The sequence below is a fragment of the Scyliorhinus canicula genome, chromosome 7, assembly GCF_902713615.1.
Source record: "Scyliorhinus canicula chromosome 7, sScyCan1.1, whole genome shotgun sequence".
Classification (NCBI taxonomy): domain Eukaryota; kingdom Metazoa; phylum Chordata; class Chondrichthyes; order Carcharhiniformes; family Scyliorhinidae; genus Scyliorhinus; species Scyliorhinus canicula.
The window spans coordinates 130,682,345-130,696,558 of NC_052152.1; the positions used below are offsets into that span (position 1 = coordinate 130,682,345).

Consider the following 14,214-nt stretch of genomic DNA (forward strand, 5'->3'; position numbering starts at 1 on the left):
GTAGGGTGCTCTTTCCAAGAGCCGGTGCAGACTCGATGGGCTGAATGGCCTCCTTCTGCACTGTAAATTCTATGATTTAATTCAGCAATCACTTGATAACAGTAGGCTACCTGATCACGCTGGGTTTTTCAGTCAATGCTACCTAAATTGTGGCATTTAGATATTTACCTGGAAAGGGAGCGAATTACAGATTTGAACAGAGGAGGGAACAGGTTTAGTCTAGTTAGAAGAGCTAAAACTGGAAATGAGCTGTAATTTCTATGACGCGATACTCAGTTTTTATATATAATTTGAAGTTCTCTACCTGGTTTTCTTTTAATAATTTTTTTCCTTTTTGTCGCATTTGTTTTCGTTGGTGATGTGATGTCATTCTTCATGTGAAAGCCATTAGCTGTTTCGATGGATTGTTCAGTCTTTTGCTGAACTGGAAACTCGTCTGTAATAAGCAGAAACCCCACATTAGTGCATATACTGTTTTAAATAGAAAAATCATTAAATCCACAGACAGCTCAAAGCTCAGAAATTTCTGTTAATTGTCCTGGACCTTCAACCACCTCAAGGTACATTCAAAATTCAGGCATAACACATAAACATTTAAATGTTAAGGATTCATACTGGAACTTTCTTTTGTACACAAATGTAAAATTGAACAGACATGTGGAAAGCTATTAGACCGTATGGTGGTCAAATGATAATTTTATGTGTCTGCAGAGAGAGAATGCATTGAAAGATGTAGGGGGCGATATAATGGCGAGAGCTGTTAGATTGCAGGAGAGGCCAAATTCGAGAACCATGCCGGCTGCCAATCGGTTTGTGATCGAACTTGCCCACTCCCACTGGCAAAATCAGGAACTCACCTGGCGAGGCGAGAAACCAATAATCACCACTTTAGGCCAATCCCCATCCAATAACGGGATCTGACAGCCTCCCCTGATCTAACCTGCTGCCCAGCAAGTGGTCATGCAGGCACTTGCTGGGCATGCAGGCACTGATTAGGACACCTTTTAAAATCGTGAAGCCATCGGAAGGGCTGCTGTGGGGATCCAAGGAGGTGAGTAGCCATCTTCGCTCCCGGGCAATGAGCCCAGGGGCACTGGGGTTGCTGCCCGGGTGCTCGGGAGGGGGGATCATGGGACCGGTCTCAGTCAGGGTGTCCCGACATTGGTGGTGGTGGTGGTGGGGGGGGGGGTTATGCGGAGCTGCGGTGGTGTGTCCGTCATAACCGGGGGGGGAGGGATGCAGAATAGGTGATGGGTGCCTCAGTGCCCACGGGTCCGCCATGTCACCCCCTGGATCTCGTGTTCCCATTCCGGGGGAACCCCAGCCCTTGCGTGTCTGCCCCACCGACCACCCATAACTCCCACTGATCGCAGAGGCCTCTGGCCGCGCGGCTGAAGGCTATTGCTAATTGGGAATTGGTAATCGTAGTTAAGTGAGCACTTCGCAGGTCCCAGATGGATTCCCACCTCTTCTGCTTCTGTGGCCTGCAATGAGGTTCTGGAATATGTGGGCTGACCTGCTGCCAGAGCTAGAGGTGGACTTGACTGAGCTCTTTGATGGAGGCATTGAGAAAGTTCTGCGAGGAACTGCGTAAGAGGAGAACGAAGCGGATTGATCCGACCTAGCAGTTCGCTGCAGGCATGTTTGTTGTTGACTGTGCAATTGGTTTTCTTTCTATAACTGCGTTGTTGGAAATTTGTGTTTATACCGATAGCGAATGCCAATTAATGGTTACCATGATACAACTGATTTTTAAATCCTTTTGTATGATGTTGGCTGTTTAATAAACAAAATATTCCCAAGTGGATTCCCATGGGGAGGAGCGCCATATAGCATGTGGGAGTTATTGCCCAGAATCCTAATCAGACCGTGATTACTCGACACTGTACCTGAACACTGCAGGAAGCAACACCACAGACACAGCAGCCAACGTTTCGAACACTTAGGGTTGGACCCCTGCACCGGGGACATTTTGGTGATCAGAGGGTGGGTGTGTGCACCGGGCAGGAGAATAGCACCCACTCCAGGTAACATTATGTGTGGGTTTCTGGGGATATAGTATGTGGGGTTGGGTGCGGCTAGGAGTGCGTAGGCGGGGCGTATTGGATGACAGGAGATGGGGGGGGGGGGGGGGGGGGGGGGGGGGGGGGGGAGAGTGCAATGGGGGAACCCAGGGTGGAAGTTACCGCTCATTATCGTTCTCACACCCTCTCCAATTCCTTACAAATATTACATAGGGTGGATGATATATTGAACCCTGTGGAAGCTGCTCTCGTGGTGCTGCTGGAAGGCCAGGCAGCCAGACGCCAGAGAAGGCGGCAGTAGCAGCGTCAACAGAGGTGGCGGCCCATGTGCCCCACAACCTGAGGACCCGATCACCCATCGGGCCAGGGAGGGACCCAGAGGGGGAGACCTACAACAGCCCAAGGTGTACAGGCATCGCTGGTCTTTCGAACAGATGACAGACAGTGGCACCTGTGCCATGTCCTCGCAGACATGGCATCACGTGGAGGAGGATACCCGCAGCCAGTGGCCAAAAAGGTAACCGCAGTCCTGAACTTCGGCGCCGCTGGATCGAGGCGGCATCTCACAAGCTGCAGCCCACAAGTGCAAGCGTGACGTCATGGCTGCCCTTTTTGCCCAGGCAGCAAATATTAACTTTGACCTGGACCAAGTCCCACAAGATGCCCGAGTAACAGGATTTTCTGCCATGGCCAGGACGGCCCACGTCCAGCTCGTGTGCGACCGACATATGAAGATCATGCAGGTGTGTACACACTTCCCAGGGAGTGTCCACAACAGCTGAGGCAGTCAGACATCCCTGGCCTCTTCGAGGTCCACCCCAGCATGGCCGGTTGGTTCTTGGGGGATAAGGGATACCTGCTGTGGACCTGGCTAATGACGCCAGTACGGAGGCCTGTGACAGATGCAGAGACACGATACAACAAGGTCTAAGTGGCCACCCAGGCTCTCATTGAGTGGTCCATCGGACTCCTCAAAATGGGGCCCTGCTGCCTCGACAGCTCTTGTGGTGCACTGCAGCACACCACCCGGAGGGTCGCCTGCTTTGTGGTGGCCGGGTGTGCCCTCCCCAATCGTGCACAGCAGTGGGGTGACAGACAGGAGGTGGAGGAGGAACATATGGTCATCTCTGAGGACGAGGTTGAGGTGGCGCCAGAACAGGAGGGGCTGGAGGATGAGCCTGTGGAGGACACTCAGGGCCAGCCACAGGCTGGAGGATGGTGGCAGCGAGGGTCCTGCATGCCCAGAGGCCTAGCGAGGCCTTCATCCTTGCCTATTTCACAAAGGACGTGGCCTTGTCCGTCATTCCTCCCCTCCCTGCCCCTTCCCAACCCTCCCTCCCCCTTCCCACCCCTCCCCCACTATCCCATCCCCTTTCCCTTGCCCTACTTCCCACCTGACCTCTCCCCTTCCATTTTTTTCCCTGCGTTATTTGCCTCTGCCCCAGCTGTCCCTGCGTTATTTGCCTCTGCCAGCCTGGCGGCTGCCTAATGCCTGCAACACGGTGTCGTCGCCCTTGGCAATGCACACCTGAGACTGGGACATGCTCCACAGCACCTCAGAAAGGTCCGTCTAGGACTGGAAGACATCTTGCAGCGACTGGCACATGCTGTCGAGGCACTCAACCATGGTTGTTACCAACTGAACCGCGCCTTGGACACCTTCACTCATGCTGCTGATTTTGTGCACCAGGCTCTCCACTGCAGTCGCCACCATAGCATGGTTGGCCTCTGCGCCACGCATTGTTGGCGCCATCTCCTGTGGCCATAACGTCTGGGACTCCTCCAATCGGTTATGGACCTGCTAACGTGTCGCTGATATTCCCCTCTGAATATCAGGACTGCACCCTAGCGTCTGTATCAGCTCGGGGTAAACCTGGTCCAAAATCTCAGCATCTGACTGGGACCCAGCTGGGTCCTGGGATCCAGCAGACCTCTGAATGCTGTCTCGCCTGGGCGTTCCTGCCTCCACCTGACATGCATCGATAACTGTGTGGTGCTCACCAGAATGTGTCCCAGAAGCCTGACCACTACTGTCGCTCACTGAGGTGTGTGTCTCTGCACTGGTGAAGGGTGGGGATGATAGCTGTGGTGTGAATACCAAGGTCTCCTCAGAGCTCCCCTCTGAGGGGTTCTCATGGGAGCAGGGGGGGGGTACCACCCCGGATGGGCTGGAACATCAAATCAGCATCCTGCGGGAGAAAGGACATGTGGTCAGTGGAAGGGCTGGGTCATTCTGCATGGTATTAACAACAGATGTGCGGCAGGTCATCTGGGTGAGGGCCATTGAAACCTCACCTCTGCGCCAAACGCCAAGCTCTACATTGGTAACAGATCTGTTCTCGGTCACCCCCGTGTGACCTCCAGGGCCTGTCCCTCATAAAGGGTGAGGGCTCCGATGTCTGGCACCCAGCCACACGTATGGGCCTTCTCCCATTAGTTGTGGGCCAACTTCCCCTGTGGGGAAACAGAGGGGGCATCATAGGCTGCACATGTTGTTCATTGCTGGGGGGGGGGGGGAAACGAAGGGGACTATGGGGGGATGGGAAGTTTTGGGAACAGTGTGAGTGGCACTGATAGACATGGGTGGGCCAGGGCACTGGTAGTAGTGGAGTTCCCGATGCGGCCGAGAATCTGTGGCAGGGGAAAAAAAAAAATCAGGATTGGCACTCAGCACCGATCCATTATCAATGATCCAATCCCCTGCTGGTGGCAGCATCAAAGTTTGCGCCCCTGTGGAGGATGTATCCTATTAACTGGCTGCATATTTCATTTTCCACATCTCTGTGATGCCCTTACCTTCTGGGCTGGAATCCACACAAGAGTGGATTGGTGCAAGTATGTGACAGTGTGGCCCTGACGCGGTGGGCCAAGAGGGTAGGTATTGAAGGGAGTTGCCCTCAAAGTCCATTGGAAGATCCAATGTTATTCCCCCTACCCAACCCCCCCCCCATCAGAACACCTCCCCATATCAGAGATCCCTCATAACAGAGAAATATCTATCAGAGAACGCCCATATCAGAGACCCTTTCCGATCCCTGACCCTTCCACAATGGGGAAACCCCCATAACAGAGGAACCCCATGACAGAGAAACCCCAATAACAGAGAACCCCTCACCAGAGCACCCCCCATATCAGAGACCCCACCATAAAAGAGAACCACTTCCATAACAGGGAAGCCGCTACCAGAGCCCCCCCTTACGAAAACTGCCCACCAGAGACCCCCCTTCCATAACAGAGAATCCCCCCCAGAGCAGGGAACCGACCAGAACAGAAAGCGCCCCCCCCCCCCCCCGCCCACCCCATAACAGAGACTCCCTATCAGTCACTCCTGTCTAGAAGCTATAGAGCAGACTAGGCAGAAACAGTGAAAGAAATTCACATGTTGCTCATACCTGCTGCCACCGACAGATATCTAGAAAATAGCAGCTTTTATAGAAAGGCAAAACCACATCACATTCTTTAAACCTCCTCAGATCTTTGCTCTGTAAAGCTTCTATTCACTTCAAAGAGAAATAACTTTTAGTAGGCTGTAATTGACAGCTTCCAGACAGCCAGAGGTGTGATTATTTTCATTTCCCTTCACACTTGAATACATTTCAAGCAGCATGCTTTGACCATAATCACAATGCTTATAAACATCTAGGAATTAAGTGCTTTTCCTTCCTTTTTTTCTCAGCAGAAAACACTTAACTGCTTTTGGTGTGGTCAGAATCTGTCAATCTTAGCTAGATTATAAATATCATGACGGAATCCCTTGCAATCCCTGCTCCGAGCGTCAGTGTGAATCATAAATGATTCAGCTCCGACGGGGGTGGGAGCGAACAATACAGGGCTGGATTCTCCGATTGTCGGGGCTAGTGAGGAGGAAGTGTCTAGTTCAATAATGAAAAAATCAGCACAGCCCCAACACCAACCTTCCAACCAGTGAGGGGCTAGCAGCTACATCACGTAAAACACACGGCCTTCACAAAATAAAAGGCCGGAGAATTGCTCAGTTGTGGCCGCGCATGCGAATGGCGATGACTTGCAGCAGTGACGCCGCACATGCGCCGGCAGCGCGCGGACCCAACCTGCCAGAGTCTCCCCCTGGACCTTCCCCCCCCCACCCCCAGACTACCCCCCACCAGCCCTTACCGAAGCATCCCCCCTCCCCCCGGCCAGCGGCACAACTCCCCCCCTCCCCCTGACTGGCGGCACTGGAGAATCCAGCCATAGGTTCCTCCTTTGGCTGGAATTCTTCGGCCGTTCAGATTGGCGGGATTCTCTGGGAACCACCTGTTCCGGGTTTCCCGGCGATGTGGGGTAGTTTCAGTGGAAATTCCCATTGACAGTGGCGGGAGCAAAGAATCCTGCCGCCAGCGAATGGCGCACTGCCGAGAAACATGCAGCTGGAGGCCAAAGTTTTGCACCGGTTTCACCTTGTGCCAACAGTTGGGAGAATTGCAGGAGCTGGGAAAATTGGCTTAAAGCCAATCCTGCATATTTAAATGCAAATTTTGAAATGCGAATCTGGTTCGCAACTAGCAAAGGCATGAACCAGATTATGTCAATCGGGTGAGCCCTGAAGCATTGGAAGCTCTTTAACGTCTGCCGAATTGCCCCATAGTTAGAAGGCACATAGCCCTTTTCTGTACCTGAAAAATTCTTAAATGTTCAAGGCCAAAACAAATTCTATCAGAAAATCTTAGTCGAGAGCTGTCACATGTCAGCACGGGAGCAGCTGAGTTTTCACGAGCTCCAGCTCTGCTTATCTTTTAATTCACTGTTTCATCCTTGTGCACATTTCTTTTCTGTATTTTCTTGGTTTACATGGTTTATACTAGGTCCCCAGAATTGTTGGTCGGTTTTTCGGCATGATAGAGCCGAGTTAGAATGTTTAAATCCGCACTTGTTTGTGGTGCTGGAAGGAGTTGGGGTCGGGCCCTGTCTTTAGTGGTGCAGTTATTTTTGAGCGGGCTCCCTCCTTGAAGGTGTGATGTGCATCGATGATGGCTGCCAACGAAGATGCTGTTCTGGCTGAAATTCTCATCTCTGAGGTACAGGTGGTCAGGGCCCAATTCCAAGAGTTGTGGCGAGTTGTGCACGGGAGGAGCTGTGTGCAATAGAAAGAGCACTGTCTCTGATGGCAGCCTGCCTCCGTAAATCGAGTTCCTTTTGCATTGATACACCATCAATAATAGACGAAGAGTTATAAACATAACTGAGGCTTTAATATACTAAACAGCAAGCCTCCTACCTCTGGACCCGAACTGGGTCCGGAGGCAGAGACTTGAACTTTTCTACAGAAGCCCCGAGGGGAGGAACCACAGGCAGAGCCAGCCTGGCCAAGCCCAGGCATGTACAATACAGCACAGTGAATTTAATACAATAAACACAATAACGTGGTTTACCACATTCACCCTGTTTAAAAAAAGTCCGGCGGGGGTGAAGTGGTCTTAAAGGTTAAGTCTTTCGGGGGCCTTGACCTTCCGCTCTGACCACCTGAGTCCCGGCTGTGGTGTTGGCGACGATGTCGAGACCTGCACGTCCGGGGGCGTGTTGTCATCTTCTTCACCCAGATGTTGAGTCTGCAAAGGGTGGGGGGTGGGGGGGGGGGGGTGTATGGGCGGAGGTGGTGGTGCTTGTCACCGATGGGCCTGTGGGTGTCAGTTCGTGAGGGGGTTGGGTAGAGGTGGTGGGAGACGGTGTAGGGTCGGGGGTGGTGGTGATTATTGCCGGGGCGCCTGCAGGTGCCACATCCCGAAGAGAGACCGTGTCCTGCCACCCATCCTGGTGTGTCACGTAGGCATATTGGTGGTTTTATGGCTCCTCGCATGCTTGCGGAGAAGGACAGGCCCCAGGACTGTCAGCCAGGAAGGAAGCGAGACCCCGGAAGTAGACTTCCTGGGGAAGGCAAACATATGCTCATGAGGAGTTTGGTTAGTGGCCGCACAGCGACCGGGTGGAGTGGAGCGCATCGGGGAGGACTTCCTGCCAGCGGGAGACTGGGAAACTTTTCAATCGTAGAGCCAGAAGGACGGCCTTCCAGACCGTTGCGTTCTCCCTCTCCACCTGTCCGTTTCCCCGGGGCTTATAGCTGGTCGTCCTGCTGGAGGCGATGCCTTTGCTGAGCAGAAACTGACGCAACTCGTTGCTCATAAAGGAGGAACCCCGATCGCTGTGGATTTAGGCGGGGAACCCGAAAAGGGTGAAAAGGCTGTGTAGAGCCTTGATAACGGAGGCAGACATCATGTCAGAGCAGGGGATGGCAAAGGGGAATCTGGAGTACTCATCAACGATGTTGAGGAAGTACAGGTTACGGTCAGTGGAGGGCAGGGGCCCTTTGAAGTCCATGCTGAGGCGCTCAAAAGGGCGGAAGGCCTTTACCAGATGTGCTCTGTCTGGCCAATAGAAGTGCGGTTTGCACTCAGCGCAGACCTGGCAGTCCCTGGTCACGGACCTGAAAGATGGAATAAAGCAGGTTGTGAGCCTTGATAAAGTGGAAAAAGTGGGTGACCAACAGGTGACAGAGGTCATCGTGGAGGGCCCTGAGTCGGTCTACTTGTGCTCATTGAGCTTCCCGGGCCGATACAAGATGTCATAGCTGTAGGTGGAGAGCTCGATCTTCCACCTCAGGATCTTGTTGTTCTTGATTTTGCCCCGCTGTGTATTGTTAAACATGAAGGCAACCGACCGTTGGTCAGTGAGGAGAGTGAATAGCCTGCCGGCCAGGTAATGCCTCCAATGTCTCACAGCTTCTACTATGGCTTGGACCTCCTTTTCGATGGAGGAGTGTCGAATTTCGAAGGCATGGAGGGTACGGGAGAAGAAAGCCACGGGCCTGCCCGCCTGGTTGAGGGTAGCGGCCAGAGCAAAGTCCGTCACATCGCTCTCCACTTGGAAAGGGATGGACTCGTCCATCCCATGCATCGCGGCTTTGGCGATGTCTGCTTTGATGGGATCGAAGGCAGTCGGGCCTCAGTTGCCAGGGAAAACGTGGTGGACTTGATCAGTGGGCGGAACCTTGTCCGCGTAGTTGGGGACCCACTGGGCATAGTATAGATATAGAGAAATACAGCACAGAACAGGCCCTTCGGCCCACGATGTTGCGCCGAACTTTTGTCCTAGGTTAATCATAGAATTTTGGACAATTTTTCATGGCCAATCCACCCAACCTGCACATCTTTGGACTGTGGGAGGAAACCGGAGTACCCGGAGGAAACCCACGCAGTCACGGGGAGGATGTGCAGACTCCACACAGACAGTGACCCAAGTCGAAATCGAACTTGGGACCCTGGAGCTGTGAAGCAATTGTGCTATCCACAATGCTACCGTGCTGCCCTTAAGAAGTTAACCTACACTCCCTTATTCTACCCTAATCCAAGTACCTATCCAATAGCCGCTTGAAGGTCCATAAATTTTCCGACTCAACTACTACCACAGGCAGTGCATTCCATGCCCCCACTACTCTCTGGGTAAAGAACCTACCTCTGACATCCCCTCTATATCTTCCACCATTTATCTTAAATTTATGTCCCCTTGTAATGGTGTGTTCCACCCGGGGAAAAAGTCTCTGACTGTCTACTCTATCTATTCCCCTGATCATCTTATAAACCTCTATCAAGTCGCCCCTCATCCTTCTCCGTTCCAATGAGAAAAGGCCTAGCACCCTCAACCTTTCCTCGTATGACCTACTCTCCATTCCAGGCAACATCCTGGTAAATCTCCTTTGCACCTTTTCCAAAGCTTCCACATCCTTCCTAAAATGAGGTGACCAGAACTGCACACAGTACTCCAAATGTGGCCTGACCAAGGTTTTGTACAGCTGCATCATCACCTCACGGCTCTTAAATTCAATCCCTCTGCTAATGAACGCTAGCACACCATAGGCCTTCTTCACAGCTCTATCCACTTGAGTGGCAACTTTCAAAGAACTATGAACATAGACCCCAAGATCTCTCTGCTCCTCCACATTGCCAAGAACCCTACCATTAACCCTGTATTCCGCATTCAGATTTGTCCTTCCAAAATGGACAACCTCACACTTGTCAGGGTTAAACTCCATCTGCCACTTCTCAGCCCAGCTCTGCATTCTATCTATGTCTCTTTGAAGCCGACAACAGCCCTCCTCACTATCCACAACTCCACCAATCTTCGTATCATCTGCAAATTTACTGACCCACCCTTCAACTCTCTCATCCAAGTCGTTAATGAAAATCACAAACAGCAGAGGACCCAGAACTGATCCCTGCGGTACGCCACTGATAACTGGGCTCCAGGCTGAATATTTGCCATCCACCACATCTCTTCAGGCATCTCTTCAGAGCCTTGGGGTGTGGGGAAGGGGGAATTCCAGAAGAGGGCGCACACGGTCGGGGTCGGGCCCTAGGACTCCGTGTTCCACGATGTAGCCGAGGATGGCCAGGCGGGTTGTGCGAAAGACGCATTTTTCTTTACTATAAGTGAGGTTCAGTTTAGCGGTGTGGAGGAAGCGCCAGAGGTTTTCGTCATGGTCCTGCTGGTCATGGCCGCAGATGGTGACGTTGTCTAGATACAGCAACGTGGCCCGCAGCCCACACTTGTCGACAATCCAGTCCATTTCCCTTTGGAAGATCGAGATCCCGTTGGTGACGCCGAAGGGAACCCTGAGGAAGTGATAGAGGCGGCCGTCAGCCTCAAAAGCAGTGTATTGGTGGTCCTCCGGTCGGATAGGGAGCTGGTGGTACACAGACTTCAAGTCGACTGTAGAGAAGACTCGATACTGCGCAATCTGATTGACCATGTCAGATATGCGGGGGAGGGGGTACGCATCGAGCTGCGTGTACCGGTTGATGGCCTGGCAATAATAATGCCCATCTGGTGCTTCTCCCCAGTCTTGACACCACCACTTGGGCTCTCCAGGGGCTGTTACTAGCCTAAATGGTCCCCTCCCGCAAGAGTCGCTGGACCTCTGACCTGATGAAGGCCCTGTCCTGGGCACTGTCGCGTCTGCTTCTGATAGCGACGGGCTTACAGTTCGGGGTGAGGTTTGCAAAGAGGGAGGGTGGGGCAACCTTAAGGGTCGCATGGCTACAGACAGTGAGAGGGGCAGGGGTCCGTTAAACTTTAGGGTAAGGCTCTGGAGGTGGCACTGGAAGTCGAGTCCCAGTATTAGGGCAGCGCAGAGATGGGGGAGGACGTAGAGCCTAAAGTTGGTGTACTCTATGCCTTGCACAGTGAGGGTCACGACACAGTACCCCCGGATCTCCACTGCGTGGGATCCGGAAGCCAGGGAGATTTTCTGGGTCGCGGGTATGATGGGGAGGGAGCAGCGCCTTACCGTATCCGGGTGTATGAAGCTGTCTGTGCTCCCGGAGCCGAAAAGGCAGGCCGTCTCGAGCCCATTGATCCGGACGATCATTGTAGACTTCGCGAGGTGGTGCGGCCGGGACTGGTCCAGTGTGAGGGAGGCGAGTGTCGGAAGACGGTTGGCGGGCCGGTCGGCAGTAGCAGCGGCTAGCGTACGGTCGGGCGAGCTGGGTTCCCGGGAGGCAGCGGAGGGGCCCCAAGATGGCGGCCCCCATGAGTCGCACATGGCGGGCGAGGTGCAAGATGGCATCCAAGATGGCGGCCCCCGTGGGTCGCACGTGGCGGGCGAGGTGCAAGATGGCGTCCAAGATGGCGGCCCCCGTGAGTTGCACGTGCCGCCGGAGATTAAAGATCGCAGCGCCCATGGGTGGCACATGGCGGGTGGCGCAGCAGCTGGGGGTGGCCCCAACAGGCAGCAGGCAGTGCTGCTGGGCCTAGAAGATTTAGGGAGGGGGGGGGGGGGGGGGCCTGGCAGGCTTTTGTGAAGTGGCCCTTCTACCCACAGCCGTTAGAAGTTGCGTTCCGTGCTGGGCAGCGTTGTTGGGGGTGATTATTCTGGCTGCAGAAGTAGCACTTCGGTCCTCCGGCGTTGGCGACGGTGCGCGGCGCAGGCTTGTGTCGTGCCCGGGTCAGCTGATGGCTGCGCCCATGAGGGTGCTGCGCAGTCGGAGGTGTAGGCCCCCATGTTCTGGTCCTAGGCTCTGGCCAGGTTCTGGGAGGACACCTCCAGTGAGTTGGAGAGCTGGAATGTCTCTGAGAGGCCGAGTGTCCCCCTCTTCTAATAAACGCTGGCGGATATAGTTCGGGTGCATGCCCGCGACATAGGTGTCCCTGATCAGCAGCTCCGCGTGCTGGGTAGCCGGTATGGTGTAACAATTTAATACACTGAACAGCAAGCCTCCTACCTCTGGACCCGAACTGGGTCCGGAGGCGGAGACTTGCCACTTCTATACAAAAGCCCCGAGGGGAGGAGCAACAGGTGGAGCCAGCCTGGACAAGCCCAGGCATGTACAATAGAGCACAGTGAATAAAATATAATAAACACAATAACTTGGTTTACCACATGCATGTCCTTTTGTCAATGCTGATGGGAGTCAGGGAGAGAGAGGGGGAACTGGAGTGGAGTGTTGAGCCCGGTTTCCAAGGTGAGGCGATGGAGAAGATGTCAGCAGTGTTCGAGAATCGGGCGCCATGTTTTGGGAATCTTGATCTGGAGGCTGGGCAAATTAAATTCGATGGAGCGCATCTAATCCTGTCTTAGAGGCCTGGGGTCGGTGTGGCCTTCCAACCACTGGTCTTGTGTTGTGCTGTTTCGGATATCGGTCATGAGGGCTGTGGGTGGCTGAACCAGTCAAGTTATCCCCCCTGTTACCACCCCGGCCAGAGCCTAGGTGTTGACCGCCTTGGTTCTGGTGAGATGACATGGTGGTAATAACGGTTTCGCCTGCTTCGATCTATGGAATCCATGAGAGATTGAAGAGTGCTCATTGATCCTGATCCTGCCTCATGGTTTTCTTTGTGTGCCAGTGAAGATGTCTCTAACCTGGGGGCTGCCCTGCACCTTAGTTGTTATCCTGCACTTTGCTCCCTGTTGATCATGTCGATTTCTGTTTGATGTTGTCAATTGTTTGGCAAGTGAATAATGTGGGTGTGATGGCCTGTAGCGTTGATTATCCTGATTTACTAAGTTCATATCATGTTGAGCCAAATGTTGAATTAAGGATTTGCGCAGTCTTTATCCTAATGTATTTGGGCCTTACATTATCTGACAATCCTTGTGGTTGGGGGGGCGGATTTAGAGAATCCATGTTTTTTTATTTTTAGGCCTTGGCAGGCTGCAGGACATCTGGGTTATACCTGACTCTTCCTTCGGGTCGAGTCGGTCTTTTCTCCCGATATGGGTTTCCCTCTCTGGTTGTTTTTGTTGCTGTTGGAGCTTCACTGAGGTAAAGGGTAGCCTTGAGTATCCTTTATGATGGCGGTTCCCATGATCCGGCCCCCCCTCCCCAGGGGGCTCTCCTTCTCTTCTCCCATCTGGGTGAATGAGGCGTTGGTTCTGGTACAGCCTTGTTATCTAAGTTCTACTTTTTTTTTTCCCCTGGGGTATGAACGAGGTCCCCTATGGTTCAGTTTGACTGGCTCTCGTCCATTTTGGAATGCCTCGGAAGGTAGTTCAGGTAGTCCCATTACCCAAGTGATTAATTTTGATAGTTCTTGCTTTTTCTCTGTATCCTTTAACTTTGTTCTGAGAAACCCCGGAAGTGTGGCTTTGGTTGTATCCCTCATTTGTACTTGATTTTCTCCCGAGCTACTTGTGGTGATGCTAGGATGGCGGGTCCCGGTGCCATGGTTAATTGACTGGGTCTAACTGATCCAATTAGGATCTTATAACCCTACACCTTTTTCCTGAATGGTCCTGGTTGTCGGTGTGGGTTCCGAGATGTTGCGGGGAGGTGGGTGGCTCTCCCTCCCAGGGCACCCCCCCTTCGTGGGGTCCCTTGACAACATCCTCCTTTCTGGGTCAGGGTTCCTCCTTTCTGGTTGCAATCTTATGTTATCCTTCTTAACCTTGGACCTCATGGATATCCTGGTGTGCCCCTCGGGGATGTGTCATTCCTGGATGGTCCGACGGCCTGTTCCTCCTTTGGACCCGGTGGATGGGGTTTGATTGCTCGGGTTTTTGCTCCTTACTCTTTTCTTAATTCTCTATGGGAAACCCTGGGTTTGAGGTCTGAGATTTCCTTGGACTTGTGGGGTCCGGTCCTCTCCTTGTAGTTGTATGATGGCGGTTTGCTCTGTCCTGGACCTGGAAGGGAGTTGGTTTGCGGCGTGGGTATCAGTGTAATTCCCCTTTAGTTTTGGG

The 14,214-nt window shown here is 53.0% G+C and overlaps 1 protein-coding gene across 5 annotated transcripts in view; it reads right to left on the minus strand.

Annotated features, from left to right (window-relative positions):
• Nucleotides 1-14,214, minus strand: part of LOC119969374 (transcriptional repressor CTCF-like) — a 103,159-nt gene that overhangs the window by 10,228 nt on the left and 78,717 nt on the right. For all 5 annotated transcript variants that reach the window (XM_038802934.1, XM_038802935.1, XM_038802936.1 and 2 more), the window contains one exon: nt 305-436. In XM_038802934.1, coding sequence (XP_038658862.1) covers nt 305-436 — 132 coding nt within the window. The remainder of the gene's footprint in view (nt 1-304; nt 437-14,214) is intronic.